Here is a 26,181-nt window from a genome sequence, read left to right on the forward strand (position 1 = left end):
CTCCCCCTACTGGACATACTGCCTACAAGGTGCAGAGAAGTGAGGGGACAGGAAAGTTGCTTAAATTCCCCAAGTCCCCGCCTTGGGGGTTGAGGGAGACCAGGCCGGGTTGAACATCAATAAAGTGCACGGCTGATAGGCTTTTATTACAGACTGGGGGCAGTAACGGCTGGACAGAGAACGGAAAAGGAACATCTGAGACCAGGCTCAAAGCTAGGGAGATACACAACCTCCAATAACACAAGGTGGGTGCAGCACTTCTAGACACACACACAGACACACATCACTTACTCATAAACGGCACAGCCTACGGTACAAGAAAAAGGGCAAGGTAGGTAAGGGCACCCAACACCCTCCTGCCTGCAGGGGGCCACAGGGTTAATGTGCCTTCCTGCACGCAGGCTTAAGAGGGATAAACAAGGAGAGGGCTGCCCTTGGAGAAGGCCTGCGAATAATAGTGACTGAGGCACAGGTCCATGCAGGGGAAGGAAGCACAGTTCACAGAGTGGCAAGCTCAATGCCAGCCAGTGCAAGCAACAGTCAGTTCTTTGATCCTGGCTTAGTCACAGCAAACATTTACCCAGCCTGGCTCCTCTCCATAGCCAATAGGTTGCTTGCTCATCCAGTCTGTCCCTGGTCAGCGGGCATGTGCTCAAGGAGAACAAACACAGTTCAGCACAGGACTCAGCTGAGGGTCACTAAAGGATCACAGACTGTGAGGGTGGGAGGTCTTGGTTTAGAGGTTGAGTCTAGTGCAGCTGATCACCTGGGGTCTAGTGAAAATGCAGGGTCAGATTCAGTGCGTCTGGGGTCTGAATCTCTAAGGCGCTGCCAAGTGATGCTGATGCTCCTGGCTTGTGGACCACCCTGTGTATAGCAAAACTCTAGACTAGGAGGTCTCAACCTTGGCTGCACAGAATTCTCTGGGGAGTTTTTAAATTTCCCAGTGCCCAGGCTGCATTCATATCATAGTAGAGACAGGGTTTTGCCATGCTGGCCAGGCTGGTTCAATCATCTCTGAGGGTGGGACCCAGGCATCAGGGTTTTTTAAGCTCCCCAGGTAATTCCAGTGTGGGGGAAAAACCAATGAACTAGGAATTATCAGCAGAGGTGGGGAGTAAGAAAAGCAGATATGTGAGTAGTCTGAAAAACATAATCTCTATAATCATTTAATTTTTCTTTTTGGAAAATGTATGTATACATACACACAGTTTCCATAAAAAAACATAGATAGTAAAGCTGATTAAAATCTTCCTGTCCTATTGGTACCAGCACATGAAGCCCTTCTACAAAATTCTTGACTGACTGGGAATAAAAATTCCTAGTGACAGCCCACTCCTTCTCAGGCAGGTCTGATTGTTTGAAATCTCTCCCAATATTGAGATGAAACCTGCTTCCCTGTAACTTCCCTGTAATTCTGTGGGTCCCTTGTAGCCACAGAGAAGGCAGCAATCAGTAGGGGAAGTGCTATAAAAATACACTATCCCGGCCAAGCGTGGTGCCTCATGTCTGTAATCCCAGCACTTTGGGAGGCCAAGGCGGGCGGATCACTTTAGGTCAGGAATTGGAGACCAGCCTGGCCAACATAATGAAACCCCGTCTCGCTGGGTGTGGTGGCTCATGCCTGTAATCCCAGCACTTTGGGAGGCCGAGGTGGGTAGATCACAAGGTCAAGAGATGGAGACAATCCTGGCCAACATGGTGAAACCCCATCTCTACTAAAAATACAAAAATTAGTTGGGCGTGGTGGCGTGTGCCTGTAGTCCCAGCTACTTGGGAGGCTGAGGCAGGAGAATTGCTTGAACCTGGGAGGCAGAGGTTGCAGTGAGCCAAGATCACACCACTGCACTCCAGCCTGGGCGACAGAGTGAGACTCCATCTCAAAAAAAAAAGAAAAGAAAAAAGAAAAAAAGAAAAAAAAAGTCCTATCCGTAAATGAGTTAGTTAAGTTGTAATCAACAGAAATAGATTCTAGCTAGATTAAGTCAAAAAAAAAAAAAAAAAAAAAGAGAGAGAGAGACTTTACAGAGATAGTGGGGTGTTTTAAGGCAGGGGGAGGAACTGCACAGCCCAGACCTGGGAGGGAGGGATCCAGGGAAGGAGAGATCCTGGGAATTGCAATAGCAGCAGGCAGAGGCTGTTGGTTCCTATTGTTTCCTGGCTGCTATGAATGACTTGGCTTTAATGACTCCCAAGGTTCTGGATCTCTCCAGTTCAAATTTCAAATTATTGACAAAACAATCTGATTGGCCAGGTTGGCTCAGGTGCATATGCTAGGACTAAGCTTTGGCCAGTATGACTCACATGGTAACAGACAGGGCTGCTGGGGCCCTGTCTGTCACCAGAAAGGGAGTCACACCGGCTGCTACCCCTAGAGGGAGCTATCCTAATCAATCATAGGCAAGGTCAAAAAAATAATTATGGAATTATTTTCCATTTGTGATTCTCTACGCCACCATTACACTCCACTTGACCAGTTAACTGAGAACCAACTGAGTACAGAGAACTTAGAGGATTAGCTCTGAAGAGTCCTGAAGATAAGGGGTAGGGAGGGAAATGGGTTGAGTTTAGAAAGAAGGGCCTGGGTCCCAATCCCACACCCTCTCTTGACACCTAGCCCTAGCTCCACTCTGGGCCAGCAGGTCCCAGAGTTAAGGTGCAAGTCTCTCATAGAGCCAGTCTTCCTCCCCGCGGTGGGTCATGGGCCCCAAAGGGGAATCTCCTGTGGGTAGGCCCCGCCGAAAGACTATCCGGTCATGCAGGCGGTTGGTTTGACCTTGCCAGAACTCCATCACCTGAGGGTACAGGACATAGCCACCCCTATAAGGAGAAGCAGAGGTTTCAGTGCTCTGTGGAGTTTTCTAGCCAGGTCACTCTCCCACCCTCACCCCTCATCCCAGGGCCTCTTGAAGGAAGTTGCTGGGATGCATCTGACAAGGGTGGCCAGGGAGGAGGAGATCTGTGATTCCCCAGGCAGGTGGCTTCAAGTAAACACAGGGGCCTGGTGTCCCTTTCTAGAGGGCTACCAGATGTCACTCACCAGGATTTTGGCTTGGGCACCTCTTGATCCTGGTAGAGCTGTTCCAGTTCCTCATTTTTCTTTCTCAGATACTGTCCAGGGGGAGGAGTTAGAAGAAGGGCCAGGCCCAGGCAATGATTCATTAACAAGGACTTCCTGGGGATATGTGCTGGGGACATGGGTGAGCAGAGCAGACTGGCCTCTGTCCTCCAGGAGCAGTCAACAGGATGGCCAGATGGACAGAGGAGGCCTATTTCCCCTCTCCCTACCCCCACTTTCCCTTCTCACTGTCCTTTTCACTGTTTTCACTGGGCTGGAGAGAGAGGACATCTCCTGGGGACATCTCCTGGCATCTCCTGGGGACAGCTTCTGGGGATAAGCCAAAGCCTCCACCACCTGGAGGACTACAGTGGAGCCCCACTCACCTCCCGATCAGGGATCACAGAACTCTGGCGGCTGACCACAGCCCCAATCTGGCTGCTCTTGGGGCGGGAGTGGAAGTAGCACTCAGCCTCCTCCTCAGGCAGTTTCTTCACAGGGCCTTCCACACGCACCTGCTCAGGGATGGCTCTGGGTGAATGGCATTCAATGCCACCTGCCCTCCCTACCAGCACAGGCCCCATTCCTCTCTGTTCGATCAGCTGCCCCACCACTCTTGGCTCCAACTAACTGAGGGCTATTTTAGAGGCAGAGTGCCCAGCTGGGATGTTTGCCCAGTCTGCGGACCTTCACTAGACTTAGCCATAAACTCAGGCCCTGCCAACCCAGCCCATCCCAGGCTGTCCTGGGAAAATTCACTCACCTGACGGTTAAGTGGCTCCCAGTAGAAGACAAGGGAAGCAAAGGGATTAGAGTCCTAGAAATAAAAGAGAATCCACAGCCAGCCATCAGGACAGGGAGAGGAGGCCTCTGGCATGCAGGGAAAAGGCAGGAGAGCTGTAGTGCGCAGGCCCACAGCAGATGCATCCACCGTAAGAGCTTATTTAACCCCTCAAAAGTAGGCCTATTGTCACAGACACGGAGACAGGCTAAGTCACATGCCCAAGTTCCTGCAGGAAGTGGTGGAGCTAAGTTTAAGCCAGTCAGACTCCAAAGTGAGACTGGGTGATTTCTCTCACCCACAGATTTGTGAGTCTTGAGAAATGCATGCTTGGCTGGCATGGACTCAGGGAGATTTACTCATTTTGGATTCATTCATTGAACGCACGCGAAGTGCCCACTCTGGGTCTGACAACAGGAGACGTGCGGGGGATACAGCAGAGATAAAACAGAGCAGCCTCCACTCCTACAGAGCTTACTGTTGAGCAGAGGAGACAAATATCAGTTACATAATCACCCAAATAAATGCTCAGTTACAAACTGAAGAAAAAGACAAAAAAGAAAGTTGCAAGTTATAATGGCAGCAAACAGCATGAGGGGCTGAGTCTGAGTCAGAGTCAAGGAAGGCCTTCCTGAGGAGGTAACATGTGGGCTGAGATCTGAAGGAACAGGTCATGGCTGATGGGGTGAGGCTGGTTAGAAAGTGCATTCATTCATTTATGGCAAAGAGCACAGCAAGTGCCAAGGCCTCATGACAGGAGGGCACCTGCACACAGAGAGCAAGTAGACTAGGGGGGTGGGGTGGCATAAGAAGGTGACTGAGGAGGCAAGAGCCAAACCCTGCAGGCCCTGGGAAAGATTACTAGCTCTTTTCACTCACCAGCTCTTTTCCTTTTCGACTCTCGAAGTTAGTGAAGAAGCGGAAGCCATCTTTCCCGAAGCCCTTCAGCAGCAACATGCGAGCAGAGGGTTTTCCATCTCTAGGAGCAAACAGCAGAGCACTGTGGTCAGAATCTGCTTCAATGTTCTGGCTATAGTCCCTCTCCCCAAAGGATGTCTCAGCACCCCCTCCAGCTGCACCCCCTTTATTGGGCTGTCAGGCTACCCCGTCCCATGTGCTCCTGGGGATTTGTCCTAGAGGTATGACACCACAGCCTGGGGCCCTGTTATGGGCTGAATTGTGTCACCCCAAACCCCTATGTTAAAGCCTTAAACCCCAATGTGACTGTATTTGGAGAAGGGGACCTTATGGAGGTAATTAAGGTTAAGTAAGGTCATAGGGGTAGGGCCCTAATCCAGTAGGACTGGTGTCACTGTAAGAGAAGAGACACTTCAGAACCACCTCCCTTGCCCTCCACAACACACACACACACACACACACACACACACACACGAAAGGCAGTGTGAGGACATGGCAAAAAGCAGCTGTCTGCAAACCCCAAGCAGAGGCCTCATCAGAAACCACCCCTGATGGCACCTTGATCTTGGACTTCCAGCCACCAGAACTATAAGGAAATAAACTCCTGTTGTTTAAGCTATCCAGTCTACAGTATTTTGTTAAGACAGCCCTAGCAAATTCATAAGACCCTAAGGGCAGGGACTAACAATAATGCAATCATCCAGTGCTTTGGGATCACAGTGGTGCTATGAGATCAGCTCCTCTGCTCAGAGCTCTGGGAGATATCCACTCGCACAGTACAAGAGCACTGGCTACAAGGCCTCACACTTTAGCGAGGAGAATTGAATAACAGGCTAATACAAGTGATGTCTCAAAGGGCATATAATTGTCAAATGAATGATATAGTCAAGCACTGTGCTAGATTTCGAGAGAGAGACAGAGCTTCACCAGGAGAAGTAGCTCCTGAATGGCAGACGGGGCTCGGGTAGATGGGGAGATGAGGGAGGCAAGGGGTTGTGTGTGGATGTATCAAGGGCAGAAATGAACAAGGCACTGCATTTTTATCACTGAAATGTAATTTTGTGGCCTGGTCTTTGGTTTATAGGTAAGGACACAGGCCCAGAGAGGACAAGTATCTTGCCTAAAGCCACAGAGCATGTTAATAACAGAGCTGGAACCATAAAATTGGCATCCAGAGTAGAGAGCTTCATAAGCTTCCTAGTTCATATGTATCCACCCAAAGAGGGGCCCACGGCCATGCCCACCTGGTGCAGGTAGCCAGACACATGGCATTGGCTTCCCCTATGTCAGGACACTGAACAGCCTCCTCAAACCAGGCAGCAAACTGTTTCACTGGGTCAAGGGAGGTCAGATGAGTCTCCTCAAATGCCTAGGAAGGGAGATTTATTTCATTTAATAAACATATATAGTGCTTACTATGGACCTGGCACTGTTCTAGTCCCTTTTCAAAAATCAACTCATTTAGTCCTCATGACAATGACCTTGAAATAAGAAATAGTATGTAGTAAGAAGATTCTGTGCCCCATTTTACAGGTGAGGAAACAGGCATAAAAAACTCAGACAACTTGCTGTCCCATAGCTAGTGATGGATAAATCAGGGTTACATGTCATGGGTGTCAAAACTGTCTGTGCATCAGATCACCTGGGGAGCATAAAAAAAACTTTCTGGGCTCCACCCCCATAATTTCTCATTCAGCAGGTCTGAGGCTTCATCAAAAACTGCATTTTTATTTATTTATTTATTTATTTATTTATTTATTTATTTATTTATTTATTTTAGACAGGGTCTCGCTCTGTCACCTAGGCTGGGGTGCGGTGGTGTGATCTCGGCTTACTGCAGTCTCAACTTCCTGAGCTCAAGCAATCCTCCAACCTCATCCTCCCAAGTAGCTGGAATTACAGGCACGCTCCAACATGCTCGACTAATTTTAATTTTTTGTAGAGACAGGGTCTCACTATGTTGCCCAGGCTGGAAAAACTGCATTTTAAACAAGCGTTTCTAGAAATGCCCACATGCAACCAGATTTGGCAACCAGGGCCCTGGACCCCAATTCGTAAAAGGTTCTCTTGGTTCCCCTCCTGAGGAGGGAAAAGGAAAAGAACTTCCCAGTGGTCAGCAGAAAGTACTGAAGGCAGTAAGCTAAGAGCTTTCTCCTCCCCTCCTCCCTGAGCTAGTCCCCTTCCCCCATATTCCACTTACTTTTTTGTCAAACAGTTTGTAAGCTGTTTGTCACTGTACCCACCTAAAGAGGGGCCCATGACCATGCCCACCTGGCACAAGGAGGTTTGGGTGACCCCCAAGTCTCCTTGCCCCAGGGGGTGGCCCCAGAAGCCCTGAGGGGCTGGTTCCTCCTACTCCCCTCCCCCCAGTAGATGACTCCAAGGACCCCTCTTCCCCCGCCCTTGAGGGAGGCCCAGCACAGTCTTGACATCCATCACATGAAACCCCGATTCATTCATCACTAGATGTGGGACTGAGCAAGTTATTTGACCTTGCTACCTGTCGAGTAGCAGGGTTCTAAGCACTTTACAAACATCTAAGACAATAACATCCCCGTGAGGCAGATACTATCACTTCACAGATGAGGAAACTGAGGCCCAGATACATTAAACATTCCAACCCAGGCAGGCTCCAAAGTTCGAGCTCTTACCCATTACGAAAGGCTGCCTTTTGAACCCATCTTCATTTGCGTTTCCCCGGAACTCCTCCCCTGGTGGGATGTCTTTGAAGCCCCCTTTTCCCACGGGGGGTGATCCTCAAACCTCCTTGCCCCACCGGGTGGCCCCAGAAGCCCCGAGGGGCTCCTCCTACTCCCCTCCCCGCTGTAGATGACTCCGGGGACCCCTTTTCCCCCGCCCCTGCAGGAGGCCTGGCCCTGGCGGCGGCACCTCTCGGTCCCCGCGGTAACTCTTGCGCATGGGTCCCAGGTCCATGGCAGCACTGCGACCACACAGGTGACTGAGGTAGCCTGGCCACTCGGCAGGTCGCCCGAACGTCGCCGTGACGCCCCGCAGCCAGCACGTCATGGGGGGCCGCCGGCCACGTGACCCGGCTGTGGCCCGACACTGGGTTCCTTTGAGTTCGGAACCAATTTCTCACCCTGGACTTCTACCCCGGGGAAGGAAGGATTTGCCAGTCGCCCAACCAAGCTAACAGGTCCTAAGTCCTCGGAGCCAATGAGTTTCCAGGATCGGAGGAGGGAGACAGACACGGAGAGGTCGTTGGTTGGAGCTTTTCGGTAACGAGGCCAATTAGAGCGAGAACAGGGGAACCCAGCGGCCAATGGGTAGCGCCTTTGGGGGTGGGAGCAGAGAGACAAGGAAATGCTGTCACCGCTGTTAACACGCACGTGGAGGTTGGTTAAAGGTATAGGAGGATCTCTTGCAGCTCAGGCGGGGCGGAGGATGTGTCCCGGGGGCTTGAGGGGAGTAGTCAGTATTAAGTGGCTGGCCCATAGTAGGTGCCTGTAGGTGAGCTTAGGGCAGGAAGTACCCCCTGGGAAGGGAGACTAGTGGAATGGGAAAAGAAAAATGGAAATTGGAATTAGGGGCCAGACTCTGAGGCAAGGTGATGGGGACACATAGAGAAAAGGGTAATCTGGTTGTGGGGAGAAATTAGGGCATGAGAGTGGGAGAGGTTGAAATGACTTGTGGACCATGCCCCGAGTGGGGAGGTGCAGTGGGGTGAGGAAGAGACGGTGAGGTGAGAAGGAAGATGGCTGAATGGGAAGGGGGAAGAAGGAAATTTGGGACCAAGGTATCCCAGACCAGAGTGGTTTTCCTCTTCTAGTTTTGGTTTTGTTTTGTTTTGTTTTGTTTGAGACGGAGACTAGCTCTGTCCCTCAAGTTGGAGTGCAGTGGCGCGATCTCGGCTCACTGCAACCTCCACCTCCCGGGTTCAAGCAATGCTCTGCCTCAGCCTCCCGGGTAGCTGGGATTACAGGCGCCTGCCACCACGCCCGGCTAAGTTTTGTATTTTTAGTAAAGACGGTGTTTCACCATGTTGGCCAGGCTAGTCTCAAACTCCTGATCTCAAGTGATCTACCCGCCTTGGCCTCCCAAAGTGCCGGGATTATAGGCGTGAGCCGCCGCGCCCGCCACCTCTTCTAGTTTTAAACCCCTTCCCTCCAGCCTCATTTATTTAAGCAAGGGTCAGAGCATTTTACTTCCTTTGCTCATGGTTTCCCCTGCCATGGTGCACTGGATGGAGTTCATAGGAGCCAGTGTCCTGGTAGATAGCAAGGCTGCCAATGTCCCATCTCTACAGGGTCTCCCCCATCTTTGTCAAGCTTCCCTTTTTCCACATTTTGCCCATGCTAGGTAGTAGGAGTCTAGCCCCTAGGTCAATGCAAGCAATTGCCAACTGAGAGTACACTGAGCAGGTGGCTGTGCATAGCCTTTCCAGGCTGTGGATGCAAGGCTGAAAAATGGGAAACCCACTCATGCCCAGTCCAATTCTGAGCTGGCTGGGGTGGCCTTGGGTCGAGACCTCTCTGTAGCCCTGCTTTCCACCAGCATCAGGAAGGGGAACTGCAAGAGCCATCTAGGCAGGCACCCAGGACTGTGCCAGGTAAGGGGAACTTCCTGGCCTGGCCAGGTGTCTGCATTACAGCTGAGCTTCATGAAGCCCTACATTAGATGCCTGTCATCCTTTATGTGCACATAGCTTGAGCCAGATAGAATCTGGAAGACAATTTTGCTGCAAAGAAATAATACATGTCTCAAGGCTTAATGATACTGGTCTATGGATTCTCCACTAGTTGGATTTTTTTGTGCTGCCATCATTTTCCTCCATCAGCATAATGGAGAGAAAGTTGAGTAGATTTACTTTCCTGTTGAAGTTTTCTTTTTCTTTCTTTTTTTTTTTTTGAGATGGAGTCTTGCTCTGTCGCCCAGGCTGGAGTGCAGTGGCGCAATCTCGTCTCACTGCAAGCTCTGCCTCCCGGTTCACGCCATTCTCCTGCCTCAGCCTCCCAAGTAGCTAGGACTACAGGCGCCCGCCACCACGCCCAGCTAATTTTTTGTATTTTTAGTAGAGATGGGGTTTCACCACGTTAACCAGGATGGTCTCAATCTCCTGACCTTGTGATCCGCCCACCTCAGCCTCCCAAATGCTGGGATTACAAGCGTGAGCCACCGCGCCTGGCCGAAGTTGTCTTTCTATATAAGAACATTGCTGTACTCCTGCCCTCCTAAGCCCCTGCAGTTGAACCTGTGTAAGCAGTAGTGAGTGCACTTCAACTCAGATGGGTTTGGTTCATGGGTTGTTTTTTTTTTTTTTGAGACAGAGTCTCCCTCTGTCACTCAGGCTGGAGTGCAGTGGCGCAATCTTGGCTCACTGCAACCTCTGCCTCCTGGGTTCAAGCCATTCTCCTGCCTCAGCCTCCCAAGTAGCTGGGATTACAGGCGTGTGCCACCACACCTGGCTAATTCTTTGTAATTTTAGTAGAGATGGGGTTTCGCCATGTTGGCCAGGCTGGTGTGGAACTCCTGACCTCAAGTGATCCACCCACTTCGGCCTCCCAAAGTGCTAGGATTACAGACGTGAGCCACCGTGCCTGGCCATGGGGTTTTTCTTCACACTCAGCACTCCTGGGCTGCTGCTACCCTGGACCTGGATTCTAGGACACCAAGACTAAGATCATCTATGTACTTAAAAGCCAACAGCTCAGTATAGTGGAAGTAGATACATATTTATGTATTAATTCAGTAGACATTTGTTAAATACTTCCTTTGGACCGGGCACTGAACCAGGTCTGAGAATATTAAGATGAAGATGACAACCCAGGCTTGTAGTCTATAGGGGGAGGCAGATTTGTGAGCTTAAGAGTTGTTGCAGATTTTTTTTTTTTTTTTTTTGAGACAGAGTCTCACCCTTTCACCCAGTCTGGAGTGCAGTGGCACAATGTTGGCTCACTGCAACCTCTGCCTCCTGGGTTCAAGAGATTCTCTTGCCTCAGCCTCCCGAGATATTTTAACGGGTGTTTCTGTACAGTAAAGAGGAGCAAAAAGAAGAGGATCAGTCAGGAAAGGCTTTGTAAAGGGAGTGGACATTTGATGTCTTAATGAGTAAGCTTTTGCTAGATGGACAATGGAACAGGCGTCCCAGCAAGAGGGAACATTGTGAGTAAAGGCATGGTGCACCTGGGGGAACCTGGAGACGTGTAATACTGCTGGAGCAAAGGTGATGAGAAAACAAGCTGAACAAGCAGACAGGGCTAGGTGCTCCTTGCTGCAGAGTCATCATGCAGGTGCCCAGGGTCAGGCTTTTAGACACAATGATTCTGATATTTTATCCTGTGATATTTTTTAGCCTGTGAACCAGTGTCTAGTTCCTGCTTTTTAAAGACCAGATGGGGAGAAAAAAGTGCTAGATTCTGACAGCGTCTCCTTCCCTTGGCGATTAGCAAAGAAGTGTGCAGTTGATTGCCCTTTTGTATTTTTCCCTTTGTCTTGAGGATAATAAGTAGACTTGGGTTATGCTTTTCTGCTTAGTTGGATTTGGTTTCTGGGTCACAAAGTAGCCCCTCATTGCACAACCAGAAGGGAAACAAGCCTGCTAGCTACTTTTGCTACTGATGCAACCACGAGCAGGGACTTTCTGAGTGGGAGAAAGGAATTATTTTACTGTTCCAGTCTTCTCTTGAGAAAGTCTTAAATGAATAGAAAATACATAGCATTTTTATTGTACAGAGAGGCACACTGGTTTCTCAAGATGAAACAAAAAAGTCTGCATGGCCGGGTGTGGTGGCTCATGCCTATAATCCCAGCACTTTGGGAGGCCGAGGTGGGTGGATCACTTGAGGTCAGGAGTTTGAGACCAGCCTGGCCAACATGGTGAAACCCTGTCTGTACTAAATATACAAAAATTAGCCAGGCATGGTGGCGGGCACCTGTAATCTCAGCTACTTGGGAGGCTGAGGCATGAGAATGGCTTGAACCCGGGAGGCGGAAGTTGCAGTGAGCTGAGATCATGCCACTGCACTCCAGCATGGGCAACAGAGCAAGACTCAGTCTCAAAAGAAAAAAAAAATGGTCTGCATGTGGGTTTGGGGACTGTGCCTTGCCTGTTTTCTTCTAATGCTTTTCCTTTTTTTTTTTTTTTTTTTTTTTTTTTTTTTTTTTTTGAGACAGAGTCTCACTCTGTTGCCCAGGCTGGAGTGCAGTGGTGCAATCTGGGCTCACTGCAACCTCCGCTTCCCAGGTTCAAGCAATTCTCCTTTCTCAGCTTCCCGAGTAGCTGGGATTACAGGTGTCCGCCACCATACCTGGCTAATTTTTTGTATTTTTAGTACAGAGGGGGTTTCACTGTGTTGGCCAGGCTGGTTTTGAACTCCTGGCCTCAAGTGATCCACCCTCCTTGGCCTCCCAAAGTGCTGGGATTATAGGCGTGAGCCACCACACCCAGCTACGTTTACTTTCTTAAACCACCTTTTTTCTAATTATCTGACTAAATTATGTATTTCAGTTTTACTTTAGTGATTGGATTTGTGTTTTGGAACCTGGCTCTGGTGACCAAATGGGTGATGAGCAAGGGAGGGTCAGGCTGGTGGCAGGGATAGGTTGGGAGAAGCTGCAGTGTTGTCTAAGTGGAAGGTGGGGGCAGGATCCTGATGCATGAGTATGGCGTAGGGCATGTGGAGAGGAGGGATCCACCCACCAGGGCTGGCTTTAGGTGACACGGATGGTGCTGTTCATTGAAGTGGGGCTTGTTGGAGGAGGAGGTTTGGGGGAAAGGTGAATTCCTTAGCAACATTTTGAGTGTGAGGGTTGATGGGACACCCATGTTTGGCCAGGTTGGATAATGGAGTCTGGAGCTTCGTGGGGAGGTCAGGGCTGATGATACTGGTTTAGGTAGCATGAGCCTCGAGGTGGCACTTAGAGCTGCGAGGGAGGATGAGAATGTCTGAGAAGGGAAGAGGGCCTGGGAGAGTTAGGGAGGGTGGTAGGGAAATGGAGAGTCAAGGAGGAGTGGTAATGATGCTGGTGAAATATAGCATCCAGCTTTCTTTTTTTAAATTTTTTTTTATTTTTTGAGATGGAGTTTCGCTTTTGTCACCCAGGCTGGAGTGCAGTGGCATGATCTTGGTTCACTGCAGACTCCACCTCTTGGGTTCAAGCAGCTCTTCTGTCTCAGCCTCCTGAGTAGCTGGGATTACAGGCATGCACGACCACACTCGGATTTTTGTACTTTTAGTAGAGACGGGGTTTCACCATGTTGGCCAGGCTGGTCTCAAACTCCTGACCTCAGGTGATCTGCCTGCCTCAGCCTCCCAAAGTGCTGGGATTACAGGTGTGTGCCACCATGCCCGGCCTGTGTCCAGCTTTCTAAGAGGTGAGAGGAGGAAGGCTGATAGCAGAGCAAGGGGTGTGCTGGAGGGCCTGAAGCTCAGGAATTCTTGGGCCCAGCCTTGAGGTGAACTCAGCTTGGAGCCCCAAGAGTAGCAACACCAGGACTTACAGAAGGGCGTGTGCTTGGTGCTCTGCCAGCAGATGCCTAAGCCCTGAGTGGGTTTATCAGAGGCCCAAGGGAGGTGGGTCCTCAGAGGCTTGGGACGAGATCAGAGGAGGCTGAAACTTATCGGTGTCCTGCCTGTTGGTGCTTGTGGCTAACCCTCTAAACGATCCTTGCATGTGCTTATAGATGGTTTCCCAAATACATTGTGGGTGGCTGGTATTCCCTGTTAGAATGGGACCTCCTTCACGAGAGGGACCACATCTCTTAACTTTCTCTGGCTTCTTCTCACAATCCTAGCCCACAAGGTGTACTCAAAAAATGCTAATCTGTAATGTTTATGCATAAACCACTTTTTTAAGCTTTTCAGTATGATGGGTGTTACGTATGGTGAGTAGGGTGCGGGACAATTTTGCACATGGTGGGAGCAGAGCTGAGTGTGTGTTTTGTTGTTTTGGTTTTTTTTCTTTTCTTTCGTTTTTTTTTTTTGTTTTGTTTTGTTTTGTTTGAGACAGGGTCTTACTCTGTTGCCCAGGCTGGAATGCGGTGGCACACTCATAGCTCACTGCAGCCTTGACCTCCTGGGCTTAAGAGATCCTCCCACCTCAGCCTCCTAAGTAGCTGGGAGTGTAGGCACATACCACCATGGCTGGCTAATTTTCTTATTTTTGTAGAGATGGGGTCTCACTATGTTGCTCTTGGTCTCAAACCCCTGGGCTCAAGCAGTCCTACTACCTCAGCCTCCCAAAATGCTGGGATTATAGGCATGAGCCGCTGTGCCCGTCCACGAGTGTGTTTGTTGACTAGAGGGATGTTGAGCTTCAAAGTCCAAGTGAATTAAATCAGTTTCAGTCCCCAGACTACCTGCCTTGGTAATTATGGTGTCGGCCACAGGCAGTGAGTGGGAGGAGGCCTGGTGGTGGGTTTTCAGGCAGGCCCAAAGGACATGGCCTAGCGGCTTCCTAGTTTCCTTTGAGAAATCTTGGTCCTTGCATTTGGCCTGCCCTGCAGTCAGTTCTCATTTCCTTTTGCCCAAGGTCCCTATGAGCAGGTATTTGACCCTCTTTTCCAGGCCCTGAGTCACTACCATAGTCCACCATGGTTTGCTTCCTTTTTTACCCACAGCCCTGTTCATTATTCCATCCTTGCAGGCTCACTTCCTCCCTCTTCTACTCCCTGAGGACCCCTTCTCCTAGGAAACCCAACTGCCACCTGTCCTATTACCGCAGTTCCTTTAGTGACTCACCCCAGCCCCAAAGACCTTGGTTGAATCACAAGTGTTCTCTGTCCCAAGGCAGCATCTCATCCTGAGTTAGGTTCCTTGGCATCTGTGTTCTATCAGCCATGAGCCCCTGATGGGTCTGGGGACCTGAGATGGTGCAAGTGGCAAGGGGCAGAATGGAGGTGGGGCCATAGCTGGCAAGCTCTGCCTAGCAGGTGCCCACACCTCTCATAATCTCCAGAATCTCAGGGTCCTAGTCACCATAGTATGTGCTGTCCACTCTGATTCTGATGCTGCTTGGGTGATCTTGTTCCATTTGCTTCATTTTTTACTTCTCTATTCCAGGTCTTCCATTCCATTTTATTTTTTAAAGTAATTTTAGACTTACAAAAAAGTTACAAATATGGTACAAAGATTTCCCATACACCCTTCACCTACTTTCCCCAAATATTAAGATCTTACTACCATAGCACAATTGTCTACATCAAGAAATTAACACTGGCACACCACTATTAATTAAACTACAGAGGCCAGGCATGGTGGCTCACGCCTGTCATCCCAACACTTTGGGAGGCCTAGGTGAACGGATCCTTGAGCCCAAGAGTTTGAGACCAGCCTGCGCAACATAGGGAGACTCCATCTCTACCAAAAAAATAAAAACTAGAAAAGTAAACTATGGGCTTTTTTGAGTTTTACCCCTTTTTCTCCCACTCATGTCCTTTTTCTGTTCCAGGACCCCACATTGCATTTAGCAGTCCTGTCCCCTTAGTCTCTCATCCGTAACAGTTCTCAGTCTTTCAACTGCTTCGTCCAGGTCCCCTCAACTTAAGAATGGGTGTGGTGTGGGGAAATGGGTCCACTCAGCTTGGTTTTGGAGACAGGACAAGAGATAGGGTTGGCCTTGGGCAGGGTGAGTTTTCCTTAGGGCAGTGTGAACTAGGAAACTTCTGCCATATTCCCTTTTGCCTGGGGTAAAGGATGATGCTGCTGATAACAAGTTGTATCTGTGTGCGTGACCACAGCCCACTTTCTCACCGTGAGCTGGGGAGCCCAGGGTGTCCCCCCTGAGGACTCCCAGTCATGACAGTTCTATTAAACTTTGGGCTTGTCTCCCTAAAAGCTCCCTGGCATGGGGTGGGTGGCCCTGCTGTGCTGAATAAGACCGCCTGCCTATGGGAGGACAGTGTAGAAGACACACGCCTCATGGGACCCTGGTGTGGGCATTGCTGTAGGGGGTGGATCTAGCCCCCTCTGACTCTGCAGAGGGGTCTGTGTCCAGTCGACATCATGGCCAAGCTTTTCTAGGACTGGAAATTAGGAAGAGACTGAGACAATGTCAAGATTAATGACTGGGGACCAGGCCCTCTTACTGTCCTGCAGGACAGCAGTGGACCTAAGGTAGAGCTGACCCCAAACTCAGGTGTGTACATCACGCAACTGCAGTCTGCAGAGCTGCCACAGATGTCACCTGAAAAGCCCAGGCTGATGACACAATGGATGCTCCACTACTTCTCCTGGGGGTCTGCAGCCTGTTCTTTCACTATTGGGCAACACATTCTTGCCGACACTGCCACCATGAAAAGCCATTTGCCTGCTCACTGGAGGGGTCAGTGCTGGTCTAAGGTCCTCTAGGAAAGGTCAGTGTGTCAGGGGCCTGGTGCAGGAGAGGAACTGAGAACCCTGTTCATCCCTTACAGGCAGGGGAAGAAGCAGAAGCAACAGGTGCTTGAGCCTTTGGACACTGAGGCCAGTGGTCTAACCCCTAGGGGCTGTCCCACTTGCTTTGGACAGTTGAGTCCTTCCACTTTGATAATCTCTTGAGCAGCAGGTTAAACTGTTTGGGGAGCTGGGTACAGTGGCTCATGCCTGTAATCCCAGCACTTTGGGAGGCCGAGGCAGGCGCGTCACCTGAGGTCAGGAGTTCGAAAGCAGCCTGGCCAACATAGTGAAACCTCGTCTCTACTAAAAATACAAAAAATGAGGCTGGGCGTGGTGGCTCACGCCTATAATCCTAGCACTTTGGGAGGCCGAGGCTGGCGGATCACTTGAGGTTAGGAGTTTGAAACCAGCTTGGCCAACATGGTGAAACCTCGTCTCTATTAAAAAAAAAAAAAAAAAAATTAGCTGGGCGTGGTGGTGGATGCCTGTAATCCCGGCTACTTGGGAGGCTGGGAACAAAAGAATTGCATACCCGGGAGGCAGAGGTTGCAGTGAGCTGAGATCGCACCATTGCACTCCAGCCTGGGCGACAGAGCAAGACCCTGTCTTAAAACAAACAAAAAATGTTTTGGCCATTGTGATCCTGTAACTTGGGGAAGGGAAGACTGAGAGGTTGGAGACTGTCAGGGGGTAGAGAGGATGTCACTGGCCAGGGAAGAGGGGATGGATGATGCAGAAGTCAAAAACTGGTAGCTCAAGCGCTGAAACTGGTCCTGCTGTATTTTTAAACAATTGAGCCAACATTGAAAGATCAGATTCCACCCCCAACTCCACATTTCTGGGTTCTCTTACAAAAATCACAAGAGTTTGCATTCTCACATACCATCAACTGGCCGAAGCAGAATAGGGGCACCCCCTGTAGTCGGGGGTGGATGTCCCAGTTTTGCAGTCACACACTCCAATATTTGCCCTAAGCAGAGGGTCACTGACACTGACCACAGTACCTGCTTTGTTTTCCTTATGGTTAAAAACAGTTTCCCTCCTCGTCCCTGAGGCACTGGGGTTGCAGTGGGCCTGTGTTTAATCAAGGTACATGCAGGAGTCTATTTTGAAGCTGAAGAGAAAGAGGGGGGTTGAATAGCAGTGGGGCTTGAGGTGAACCCCAGGAAGAAGAGAGAATAGTATGGGATTTGAGGTGAAGCCCATGCTGACTAGGAGGGCTCTGAAACACAGGTGGAGGGAGGAAGGCGAGGGGTCCCAGACCACTGCTCAGGAAGGTTCTAGTGATGAAGGAGCCAAGATCAGACCAGGCCTTAGGAGGCAGAGAAGATGCCTTCATTTTTATTCAGAATTGAAATAATCAACAGCTTAACTTCTTTGGCCCAATTTCTGGGTGTGGCAACTTTAAGGGGCAACCTTAAAGGGGCCTCAGGTTTGGGCAGTGGAAGACTCAAATGGAGAACCCGAACACCCTATTCTCTGCACTCAGACCAGGACAGCTTGCATCCATCCGCTCAGGGCTCCTACACACCTACCCTGGGCTTGGGGATAGGTCTGAACCCTTCTCTTGCTCCATCCTGTCTTCCTCAAAATATGTCATGTGTGGCGGGCTGTAACGTCAGCACTGTCATCAAACAAGCCTGGGGCCTCACAAGGGCACTGGAAAGATGATTTTTTTTCTTTTTTTTGAGACAGTCTTGCTCTGTCACCCAGGCTGGAGTGCAGTGGCACAATCTCAGCTCACTGCAACCTCTGCCTACTGGGTTCAAGCAATTCTCCTGCCTGCCTCAGCCTCCCGAGTAGCTGGGACTACAGGCATGCGCCACCACGCCTGGCTAATTATTATATTTTTTAGTAGAGACAGGGTTTCACTATGTTGGCCAGGCTGGTTTTGAACTCCTGACCTCAAGTGATTCACCTGCCTCGGCCTCCCAAAGTGCTGGGATTACAGGCATGAGCCACTGTGCCTGGCCAGAAAGATGATTGTAAAAATGGACTGGGTGGTTTGAAGGAAGGGCAAGGAAGACCCATTTGCTGGTTTTGTTAAAGAAAGAAAAAAAAGTACATATAATCCCTGGATTTGCCTTTGGGAGGGAAATCCTGCCCAGTCCCCCTTTCTTCCAGGCATGGAATCCTAGGCTCTGGGATAATGAGCACAATGCCAAGTGTCAGCTGGACAGAGAGGAAGGGCATGAGGGATGGGCTTTGGTGCACATGATGCTGGGGACAGTAGAGGACAGAGGAGGAACTACACATGTGGGGCCCCTACCCTTGAGCTGCACCCAGATTTTCATCAAGGGCCCATCAGGATCAGGTGTCTGTGGGAGCCTCTTGCCTAAGGTGAGCTTAGACTGCATCACACCTTCAACAGTTCCCCTGCAACTCTCAAATAATGGATAGGTTAAAGCCAGAGGAGGGTTAATTTGCCCACAAGTCTTTCTGTGCTTTCCTTGTGCCATCACTCAGCTAGGCAGAATACATTCTCTCGCTCTTAGCCATCCCAAGGGAGGCAGAGATGATCAGACATAACTTTTGAACCCCCGTCTCACTGGAGAAGGGAAATCCTACACGGGAAATGCTCGTCCTGCCCAACTTGGGGCTGGCACCTTCATTTCCAAATGATGCTGGGGAGTCAGGTCAGTTTCTGTACTGGAAGCATAAAGCACATGGCTTGAAATCAGCTCCCAGGAAAGGATCATTCTTTGTGCCTGAGAGCAAAGCCAAGGGAAACATGTGGCAAAAAGAGGTCATTTTGTTAATATTCCCCTTCTCTCCACCAATCCCCTTATTCAGAATGCAGCAAGGCAGTTTTCTAGTCATGCAGTCCACGCATGAGGAATAAATACACCTCATATCTTCTACCTGCTGCCAGTGCGGTGATGAGATGCAGAGCTGAGGGGCTGAGGAAGAGGCTTCTGTGTCAAGGTAGATTCAGCTGGTGGTCTAGTATTGCCCAAACGACTTCCGTAGGGATAGGAAAGGCCCCTGCTTGTTAACAAAGAAGAGGGGAAGGGCAGAGAACCTGGATCCATCTGAGATGTGTGGGCTTTTTACTTTTTCAGCCATTTGAGGGTTGACTGGCTCTAAGGAAAAGCTGTTTGCTGGCAGACACAGGTGGCTGGTGACAAAGAGAACAGAGCAGGGGAATGGATAGCTCAAAACGAGCCTCACCACTCCTGAACAGAACAGCAATCCCAGCTGTGTCCTTTCGAGGGTGAGTGAAAGCACATGCTGTCCTCTACATGCTTGAGGCGGACTTGCCTGTCTCTTCAGGCCGGATGCTCTTCAGGGCCCTGTGGGGCTTAAACACATGTACTGAGCTAGCTCCAATCTTAATCTGCACAACATCGCAACCCCTGAGTTCCTATTAGCTCTGCAAAACAAAGCAAAACAAATCCCCACCAAAACTTCAGATTTGTAGCATCTGCTAAAACCAAAAGGCACAATCAACTTCTTGTCCTCTCTGGGTTACTGGGCAGGCGATATAGAAGGAACCAGAATCTGTGGCCAGAGTCCTCTATCGGGTGCAGCTGGGCTCCAGGCCTCTCTAGCTGCCAAGCCCTCCCAGGAACCTGCCTCGCCCTTCACTTTGGGAAGGGACCTTGGCCCTTGGGGAAATGCATTGTTGCCAGACTGTAGCCTTCTGGAGGGGACTGAGCCAAGGCCCCATCGGCTCTCCTCTCTAAGCTTCTTATTAATGGGCTCTGAGGCCAACGCCTTCCTCCAGGGGTTGGGGAGGTGGGTGGAAGAGCTAACTTGCTGGCTGAGGTCACTGCTGTAACTTGGCTCTTCATATCTGCTTTGTGTACAGGCAAAACTGGCTTACAGAAGAAAAAGGCAGGAACACCTGCATTGGGCCCTGGCCCTTGGAGGTGCTCTGGGGGCTCGTGCCAGTGTCATGAGGTATATGTGGCCGCGGCCCCTTTTGGGCATGTGGCTTGGGTTTGCCGAGGGTCAGGAGGGCAAGGTCCTACCTTGGTCCCAGTGTGGATCGCTCTGAGAGACCACAGCTCCCTCCTCTGGAGTCCCCTCTCCGAGCTCTCCAAGGGAAAAGACAAAGGAAGCCGAACTGCCAAGTTGAAGATTTTGCCTCAGGCAACTAAATTTATTAGCAAGAAAAAATTTTTGTCAGCCCAGTGCTGACCAACAAAGTACGTTAATAAAGGATAACAAATCTGTCACTTAATTCATAAAACATACCTCAAGCAGTTACAACTAAAAATAAAGTTGGATTTTTGTTTAATTTAAAAGCCTCAAAAATAACAAGCAATATGTTTTTAAACACGTAGTAGACACAATTGTCTATTATACAATATATACTGTACACAAGTAGAGCTTGGGCCGGGCAGGGGTGAGGTGAAGGGAGAGGGAGGAGGTGCAGGATGTGCAGGTGCTGTTATCTGAATCCAGATTTGAGTTTAAATGCTGTGTCATTTAGAAAAGGGAATTGCTAGAGTGAGAAAAAATTCATATGCTCATCATTGCCCCCAACCCTCAACTGAAAGCAGGCATCAGGGAGGTGAATAACAAGGAAAGGAAGAAGGGAGCAATTAAATAAAACTTCTTTAAAGCACACACAGTACACAGTGTTCATCATCTGAAGTAGAGAGTATAAGGCAACGTTCTCCATAGAAAAAGAGGGGGATCAGGAGGAGTCGGTGGGTGTCTTTACTTTTTAAATAGAGCTGGAATGTGCTGGAGGAGAGGTTGTGGCGGGGCTGGGCACATGGAGTGGAGGTGGCCCCGAGTCTCTCCAGAGGTGAGTGCCGAGCCCCAGGGCGTCCACAGTGGCCGGCAGGGCCAGGGAGGTGCAGGAGAGGGGGCATGGCACGACGCGACTCCGGCAGTGTTGGGAGCGGGGATCGGGGTGGGGGGTAGGGGCTCACTTTGCTCCTCGACGGAGTGAAATGCATGTTTTTCCTTTGGAAATAAGGGTTCCCACGCGTCCTGGTTTAGAACGTCTCATTGGGCACGGCCAGTGTCCACAGTCTGGGCAGGCCGGGAGCTCGTGGTGAGGGGAAGGGCCAAGGCGGAGCCAAGGGGCTTCAGAAGGAGGACAATACAGGGAACAGAGCCCCTTCCTGTGGGGACAGTTGCAGAACAGGACTGGTGCTGAGGGCAGGCCCAAGGCAGCCACAGGGCTCCTTTCCACCAGGGGCCCAGGGAGGACACAGGTGGGGGGACTGCATCTTCAGGGCCTCCCGCCACAGTTGGCCTTACAAGTTCTTCGTGACCAGGTGGGTCTTGTAATGCTTGGTGAGGTGGTCACTCCTCATGAAGCGCTTCTGACACTGGGCGCACTCGAAGCGTTTGTCCCCTGGGAAGAGGAGATGCCCATCACCCACAGACCCTGTGCACAGACCCTGTCTCTGCCCAAAAAGGTGGGGTGCGTGTGAGGTGCACCCAATCAAGCTGACATGGCCTTGTCACCACATTCTGCCCACCTCCTGCTCTCACATTTGCTCACTGGTGCCTACTCATCTAAATCTTTTTTTTTTTTTTTTGAGATGGAGTCTCACTCTGTTGGCCAGGCTGGAGTGCAGTGGCACAATCTCCACTCACTGCAACCTCCACCTCCCAGGTCAAGCAATTCTCCTGCCTCAGCCTCTCAAATAGCTGGGACTACAGATGCCCGCCACTGCACCCAGCTAATTCCTGTATTTTTGTAGAGACAGGGTTTCGCCATGTTGTCCAGGCTGGTCTCGAACTCCTGACCTCAAGTGATCCGCCCACCTTGGCCTTCCAAAGTGCTGGGATTACAGGCACGAGCCATCATGCTTGGCCCCTACTCATCTAAATCTCTTTATCAATTCTCATTTCTCTCTGACCCCCCATTTGACCTGTCCAGTCTATTTTGTTCCCATTCCTTGTCCCTGGAGCCTCTGCACCTAAGAGTCTTCCCATGCAAGGCTGTCTGCCTGCTTTCTTCTTTTGTCCCTCTGACTTTGAACCTGGATCAGCATCCTCCCCATCGCAGGAAAATCCCCCTCCACCCTGACCTTGCCAGCCCTGAGCACTCACTTAGTTGGAACCATGTTGACCCCAACTGCTTTTCTGTGGAGTGTTGACTCCTCTGCCTTTTGGGGAGTAGGACCTGTCCCACCACACTGGCCACGAGCCAGAGCTCTGGGTCACGCTTCCCTCAGCCCTCTAGCCCCAGGACAGGTGTCTGCTCACTGCGGGCATTCACTATAGCACTGTTTGCCAAAGTGTATGTGTGGACCACTGTGGATACCCAGGACAATTTCAGGTGGTAGATGTATAATCTTTTTTTTTTAAGAGATGGGCTCCCGCTATATTGCCCTGGCTGGTCTCGAACTCCTAGGCTCAAGTGACCACCTGCCTCAGCCTCCCAAAGAGCTGGGATTACAGGTGTGAGCCACTGTACCCAGCTTGGATCAATATTTTTAATAGTTTTGCATTGATTTGCTAGTACCTAAAACTATAACTGTGATATCTCACTTTGGGAGGCAGAAGAGGGAGGATCATCTGAGTCCAGGAGTTTGAGACCAGCCTGGGCAACACAGTAAGACCCTGTCTCTACAAAAATTTTAAAATTAGCCAGGTGTGGTGGTGCATGCCTGTAGTCCCAGCTACTCAGGAGGTTGAGGTGGGAGAATTGCTTGAGCCCAGGAGTTCAACACTACAGTGAGCCAAGATTGTGCCACTGCACTCTAGCCTGGGTGAAAGAGTGAGACCCTGTCTCAAAAAAAAAAAACAAAAAGCCATGGCAGGGCCTGGGTTTGAACCTGGCCGCACCAGTCACTAGCTGTGTGACTGGGCCAGCTCTCCATGCTTCAGTAAAACGGGCATCAACAGGCCGGCGCAGTGGCTCACGCCTCTATTCCTAGCACTTTGGGAGGCCGAGGTGGGTGGATTACCTGAGGTCAGGGGTTCAAGACCAGCCTGGCCAACATGGTGAAACCCCGTCTCTACTAAAAATACAAAAATTAGCTGGGTATGGTGGTGGGTGCCTGTAGTCCCAGCTACTTGAGAAGCTGAGGCAGGAGAATTGCTTGAACCCAAGGGGTGGAGGCTGCAGTGAGCCGAGATCGCACCACTTCACTCCAGCCTGGGCAAAAGAACGAAACTGCATCTCCAAAAAAAAAAAAAAAAAAAAGGCATAAGCAAACTATCCTCCTATAAAGTCCTTACCAGGATCAACTGAGGTAATCAGTAAAGTGCTTAGTACTGTGCTTGGCACACCATGTCAGTGTTTGTTAAATAACTATGCTGACATGGCAGAAGTTATCAGGTTGTGTCATGCAATGACAACTATTCCTTTCCCATTACTTGGGGAAACAACAGTGATAACGGAATGGCTTGAAAATAATTTCCTATGTCGTCCCTGGATAGTCTGTAGCTTTTGCTCAGTGTGGCAGTTCCAGGAGTGTCAATGTTGCTAAAGCCGGTAGAGTGGAGGTGGGAGGAGAGGCAGGAATTTGACCTCTGTGGGTGGAGGGTCCCGAAGGCAGGGGGCTGACCTGTGTGGGTGCGAGCATGCCGTTGGAGCTCGTCACTCCGTGTGAACCTCTTCCCACAGAAGAACCAGTTGCAGACAAAGGGCCGCTCGCCAGTGTGCAGGCGCACATGGGCACGCAGCAAGGACGTCTTACGGAACGTCTTGCCACAGTCGGGGATGTGGCACACGTGCTTCTTCTTGCCCTGCTCTCCAGACCTGAGAATTGGGGTGAGGGTGGAGTGGAGGGAATAGGAAGAGGAGAGAAAAGCGGTAGAGGATGGGGCAGGAACAGGATGCAGTGAGTATGTGGGGTCAGGTCAGAGAGCACAAGGAGGCAGGGGGCAAGGTGGCACAGAGCTGCCAGCTCTTCCTTGCCTGGTCTGTGCCAGCTTGCAGCTCTGGACAACTGTCCAGGAGGGGCTTGGGGAACACAGGCCAGCCTTGTGGCTTGGGCCTTCTCCTTGAATTACCTCTTCTCCCCATCCTTGCAGTTGGGACACGTGCAGGCCATGCGGCGCCGCTTCTCCCCGGGCTGGGTCTCTCCGGCCAGGGCTTGTTCCATTTGCAGCTGGATCTGGGTGGGGCTCAGCCCACTGATGGTCAGGTTGTTCCCAGAAACATTCTGCACTGTCAGCTGCTGCTGCCCTGTGGGGACAAAGAGGGGCAGAGTTCAGGGTGAGGAAGCCTGAAACCTCGAGTCAACCCTTCTGCCCTTCTGCACATGACAAAGATGATAATCACAGCAGCTATTTTTGAGAGCCTGCTATATGCTGGATATCATTTTAAGGACCTTTGTACAGGGACTCATTTAATCTCCATGACCCTATAAAATAGGTACTATCATCAGCACTTTATAGATGAAGAAACTGAGGCTCAATAACATATCAAGATCACACAGCTAGTAAGTGGTAGAACCCAGATCTGAACCCAAGAAGCCCATTTCAAAGTCAGTGCCCTGAACCACTGTACTATGTAGGCAGAATTTGCTTTAGAATATTGCCCACATGATTTCAGCTGGGAAGGGTCTTAAGACATTTCTTCCTGAATCTCCTCCAACCTTAGGCCCTTGTGAGATACCAACTTTGCTTTTAGGAAAGTCTCCAGGGATTTCTGTTAAAAAGACAGAGGTCACAGGCTAGGTACAGTGGCTCATAGCTGTAATGCCAGCACTCTGGCAGGCAGGACAATTGCTTGGGCCCAGGAGTTCAAGACCAGCCTGGGCAACATAGGGAGACCCCCATCTCTACAAAAAACTAAAAAATTGGCCAGGCATGGTGCTACATGCCTGTAGTCCCAGCTACTCAGGAAGAAGAAGTAGGAGGACTGCTTGAGCCCAGGAGGCTGAGGCTGCATTGTCATGATCGTGCCACTGCACTTCAGCCTGGATGACAGAGCGAGGCCCTGAGGCCATGTCTTAAAAAAAAAAACCAAAAAACACAAAAGAGGACACAGTTCTATGGGCTTTGGGAAAAATCAGATCCTCTAGGATGCCTTATCCTCTTGGGGGTCACCTCAAGAGGGAAAAGCAAATGTGTTAAAGTGCTAAACATTCATTAAGGATGGGCTGGGTACGGTGGCTCACACCTGTAATCCCAGCATTTTGGGAGGCTGAGGCGGATGGATCACCAGGTCAGGAGTTCAAGACCAGCCTGGCCAAGACGGTGAAACCCCGTCTCTACGAAAAATACAAAAATTAGTCGGGCGTGGTGGTGGGCGTCTATAATCCCAACTACTCGGGAGGCTGAAGCAAAGATCGCGCCACTGCACTCCAGCCTGGGCAACAGAGCGAGGCTCTGTCTCAAAAACAAAACTCATTAAGGATGAAGAGAAATTCAGAGAGCTCCCCCTACATAAGGAGCCATTTTTGCTAGGTTGCTCCAATTTTTCCTTTGGTTATTTGCAAGGCTGGTTTCACAGCATAAATCTCACCACTGAACTGAAGTGCAGCACAAACTATTCTGACTGCCAGGGCTCCCTTCTTTTCTTCCAACCTTAACGCAAGGCTTTCTCCTTCAAGAAGCCGTCTTTGCGTTTGGATGTCAGTTGGAAAGTTTTCCGAGTACATCTATCTTCTCTGTCTTCAGCTGTCAGATGGGGACATGTGCCTTAAACTATCTCTGAGTGCTTTTGTAAGGACTAGGTGAGAAGCTGCAGGTGGACGTACCCTTAAGCTATGATGGACAGCATCCTCACTATTGTTACTGGAAATCCCGGGGCCAGCCCATAGTTTCCACCTGCTGGGAGCAGGTACCACTGCCAACACCCTGGCCACAGAGGCCATCCTCACCGCCTGTGTTGGTGATGGTGACAGGCACGCCTTGGACCTGGACACCATTGATGTTGATGGTCTGCATTGCCTGGGCAGCTGCCGCCAACTGGGCTGCATTCAGGCTGATGATGCTCCCGGCTGGGGCAATCTTTGGCAGGGGACGCTCTTTTCGGAGAATTGCAGCTGAGTGCTTTTTGCTGGTCCCACTCAGATGGGGAGCACGGGATGCAGGGCTGCTACAGGTGGTGTTAGAGGTGGCTGCAGCTGTTGCTGGGGGGCTGTCCTGGACAAGGACTGTCTGCACCTCACCGGAAGGCGTGCGGATGTAGACCTGGGAGGGGCCAGAGAAAAAAAATC

At 50.4% G+C, this 26,181-nt stretch overlaps 3 protein-coding genes and 1 non-coding gene across 12 annotated transcripts in view; 1 reads left to right on the forward strand and 3 right to left on the reverse strand.

Annotated features, from left to right (window-relative positions):
• The window catches only part of CDK5RAP3 (CDK5 regulatory subunit associated protein 3), a 35,086-nt gene extending 32,478 nt beyond the window's left edge, over nucleotides 1–2,608 (reverse strand). For both annotated transcript variants that reach the window (XM_055387741.2, XM_055387742.2), the window contains exon 1: nucleotides 581–2,608. The gene's annotated coding sequence lies outside the window, so the exon portion shown is untranslated. The remainder of the gene's footprint in view (nucleotides 1–580) is intronic.
• On the reverse strand, nucleotides 121–7,956 carry PNPO (pyridoxamine 5'-phosphate oxidase). Of its 2 annotated transcripts, none has more exons than XM_004041466.5 (7): nucleotides 7,647–7,956; nucleotides 6,002–6,126; nucleotides 4,719–4,818; nucleotides 3,822–3,875; nucleotides 3,445–3,573; nucleotides 3,041–3,111; nucleotides 121–2,820 (listed from the first exon to the last, which is right to left on the reverse strand). In XM_004041466.5, the coding sequence occupies exons 1-7, from the start codon at nucleotides 7,782–7,784 to the stop codon at nucleotides 2,652–2,654; spliced, it is 786 nt and encodes a 261-aa protein (XP_004041514.1). In that variant the 5' UTR covers nucleotides 7,785–7,956; the 3' UTR covers nucleotides 121–2,651. The 2 variants fall into 2 exon arrangements, with proteins under 2 accessions (XP_004041514.1, XP_063562376.1); XM_063706306.1 differs by lacking the exon at nucleotides 7,647–7,956 and adding an exon at nucleotides 7,409–7,589.
• A 106-nt stretch (nucleotides 7,957–8,062) lies between these two features.
• LOC109027059 (uncharacterized) overlaps nucleotides 8,063–26,181 on the forward strand; it is a 49,828-nt gene continuing 31,709 nt past the window's right edge. Inside the window, exon 1 of the transcript XR_002006190.3 lies at nucleotides 8,063–8,124. This is a non-coding gene — a transcript (uncharacterized protein). The remainder of the gene's footprint in view (nucleotides 8,125–26,181) is intronic.
• The window catches only part of SP2 (Sp2 transcription factor), a 32,834-nt gene continuing 26,823 nt past the window's right edge, over nucleotides 20,171–26,181 (reverse strand). For all 7 annotated transcript variants that reach the window (XM_004041465.5, XM_063705771.1, XM_063705773.1 and 4 more), the window contains 4 exons: nucleotides 25,843–26,155; nucleotides 24,026–24,200; nucleotides 23,578–23,771; nucleotides 20,171–21,410 (listed from right to left, as the gene is read on the reverse strand). In XM_004041465.5, the coding sequence (XP_004041513.2) occupies nucleotides 21,310–21,410; nucleotides 23,578–23,771; nucleotides 24,026–24,200; nucleotides 25,843–26,155 (783 nt within the window). In that variant the 3' untranslated portion in view covers nucleotides 20,171–21,309. The remainder of the gene's footprint in view (nucleotides 21,411–23,577; nucleotides 23,772–24,025; nucleotides 24,201–25,842; nucleotides 26,156–26,181) is intronic.

The sequence above is a fragment of the Gorilla gorilla genome, chromosome 4, assembly GCF_029281585.2.
Source record: "Gorilla gorilla gorilla isolate KB3781 chromosome 4, NHGRI_mGorGor1-v2.1_pri, whole genome shotgun sequence".
NCBI lineage: Eukaryota > Metazoa > Chordata > Mammalia > Primates > Hominidae > Gorilla > Gorilla gorilla.

Excerpts from the sequence above, each read along its gene's own strand:
- PNPO (XM_004041466.5), bottom strand. The coding sequence starts at position 7,784 with ATGACGTGCTGGCTGCGGGGCGTCACGGCGACGTTCGGGCGACCTGCC. Across the intron at positions 3,574-3,821 it reads GGGAGCCACTTAACCGTCAG|GTGCGTGTGGAAGGCCCTGT; the intron begins GTGAGTGAATTT and ends ATCCCTGAGCAG. Across the intron at positions 2,821-3,040 it reads GTGCCCAAGCCAAAATCCTG|GGGTGGCTATGTCCTGTACC; the intron begins GTGAGTGACATC and ends TTCTCCTTATAG.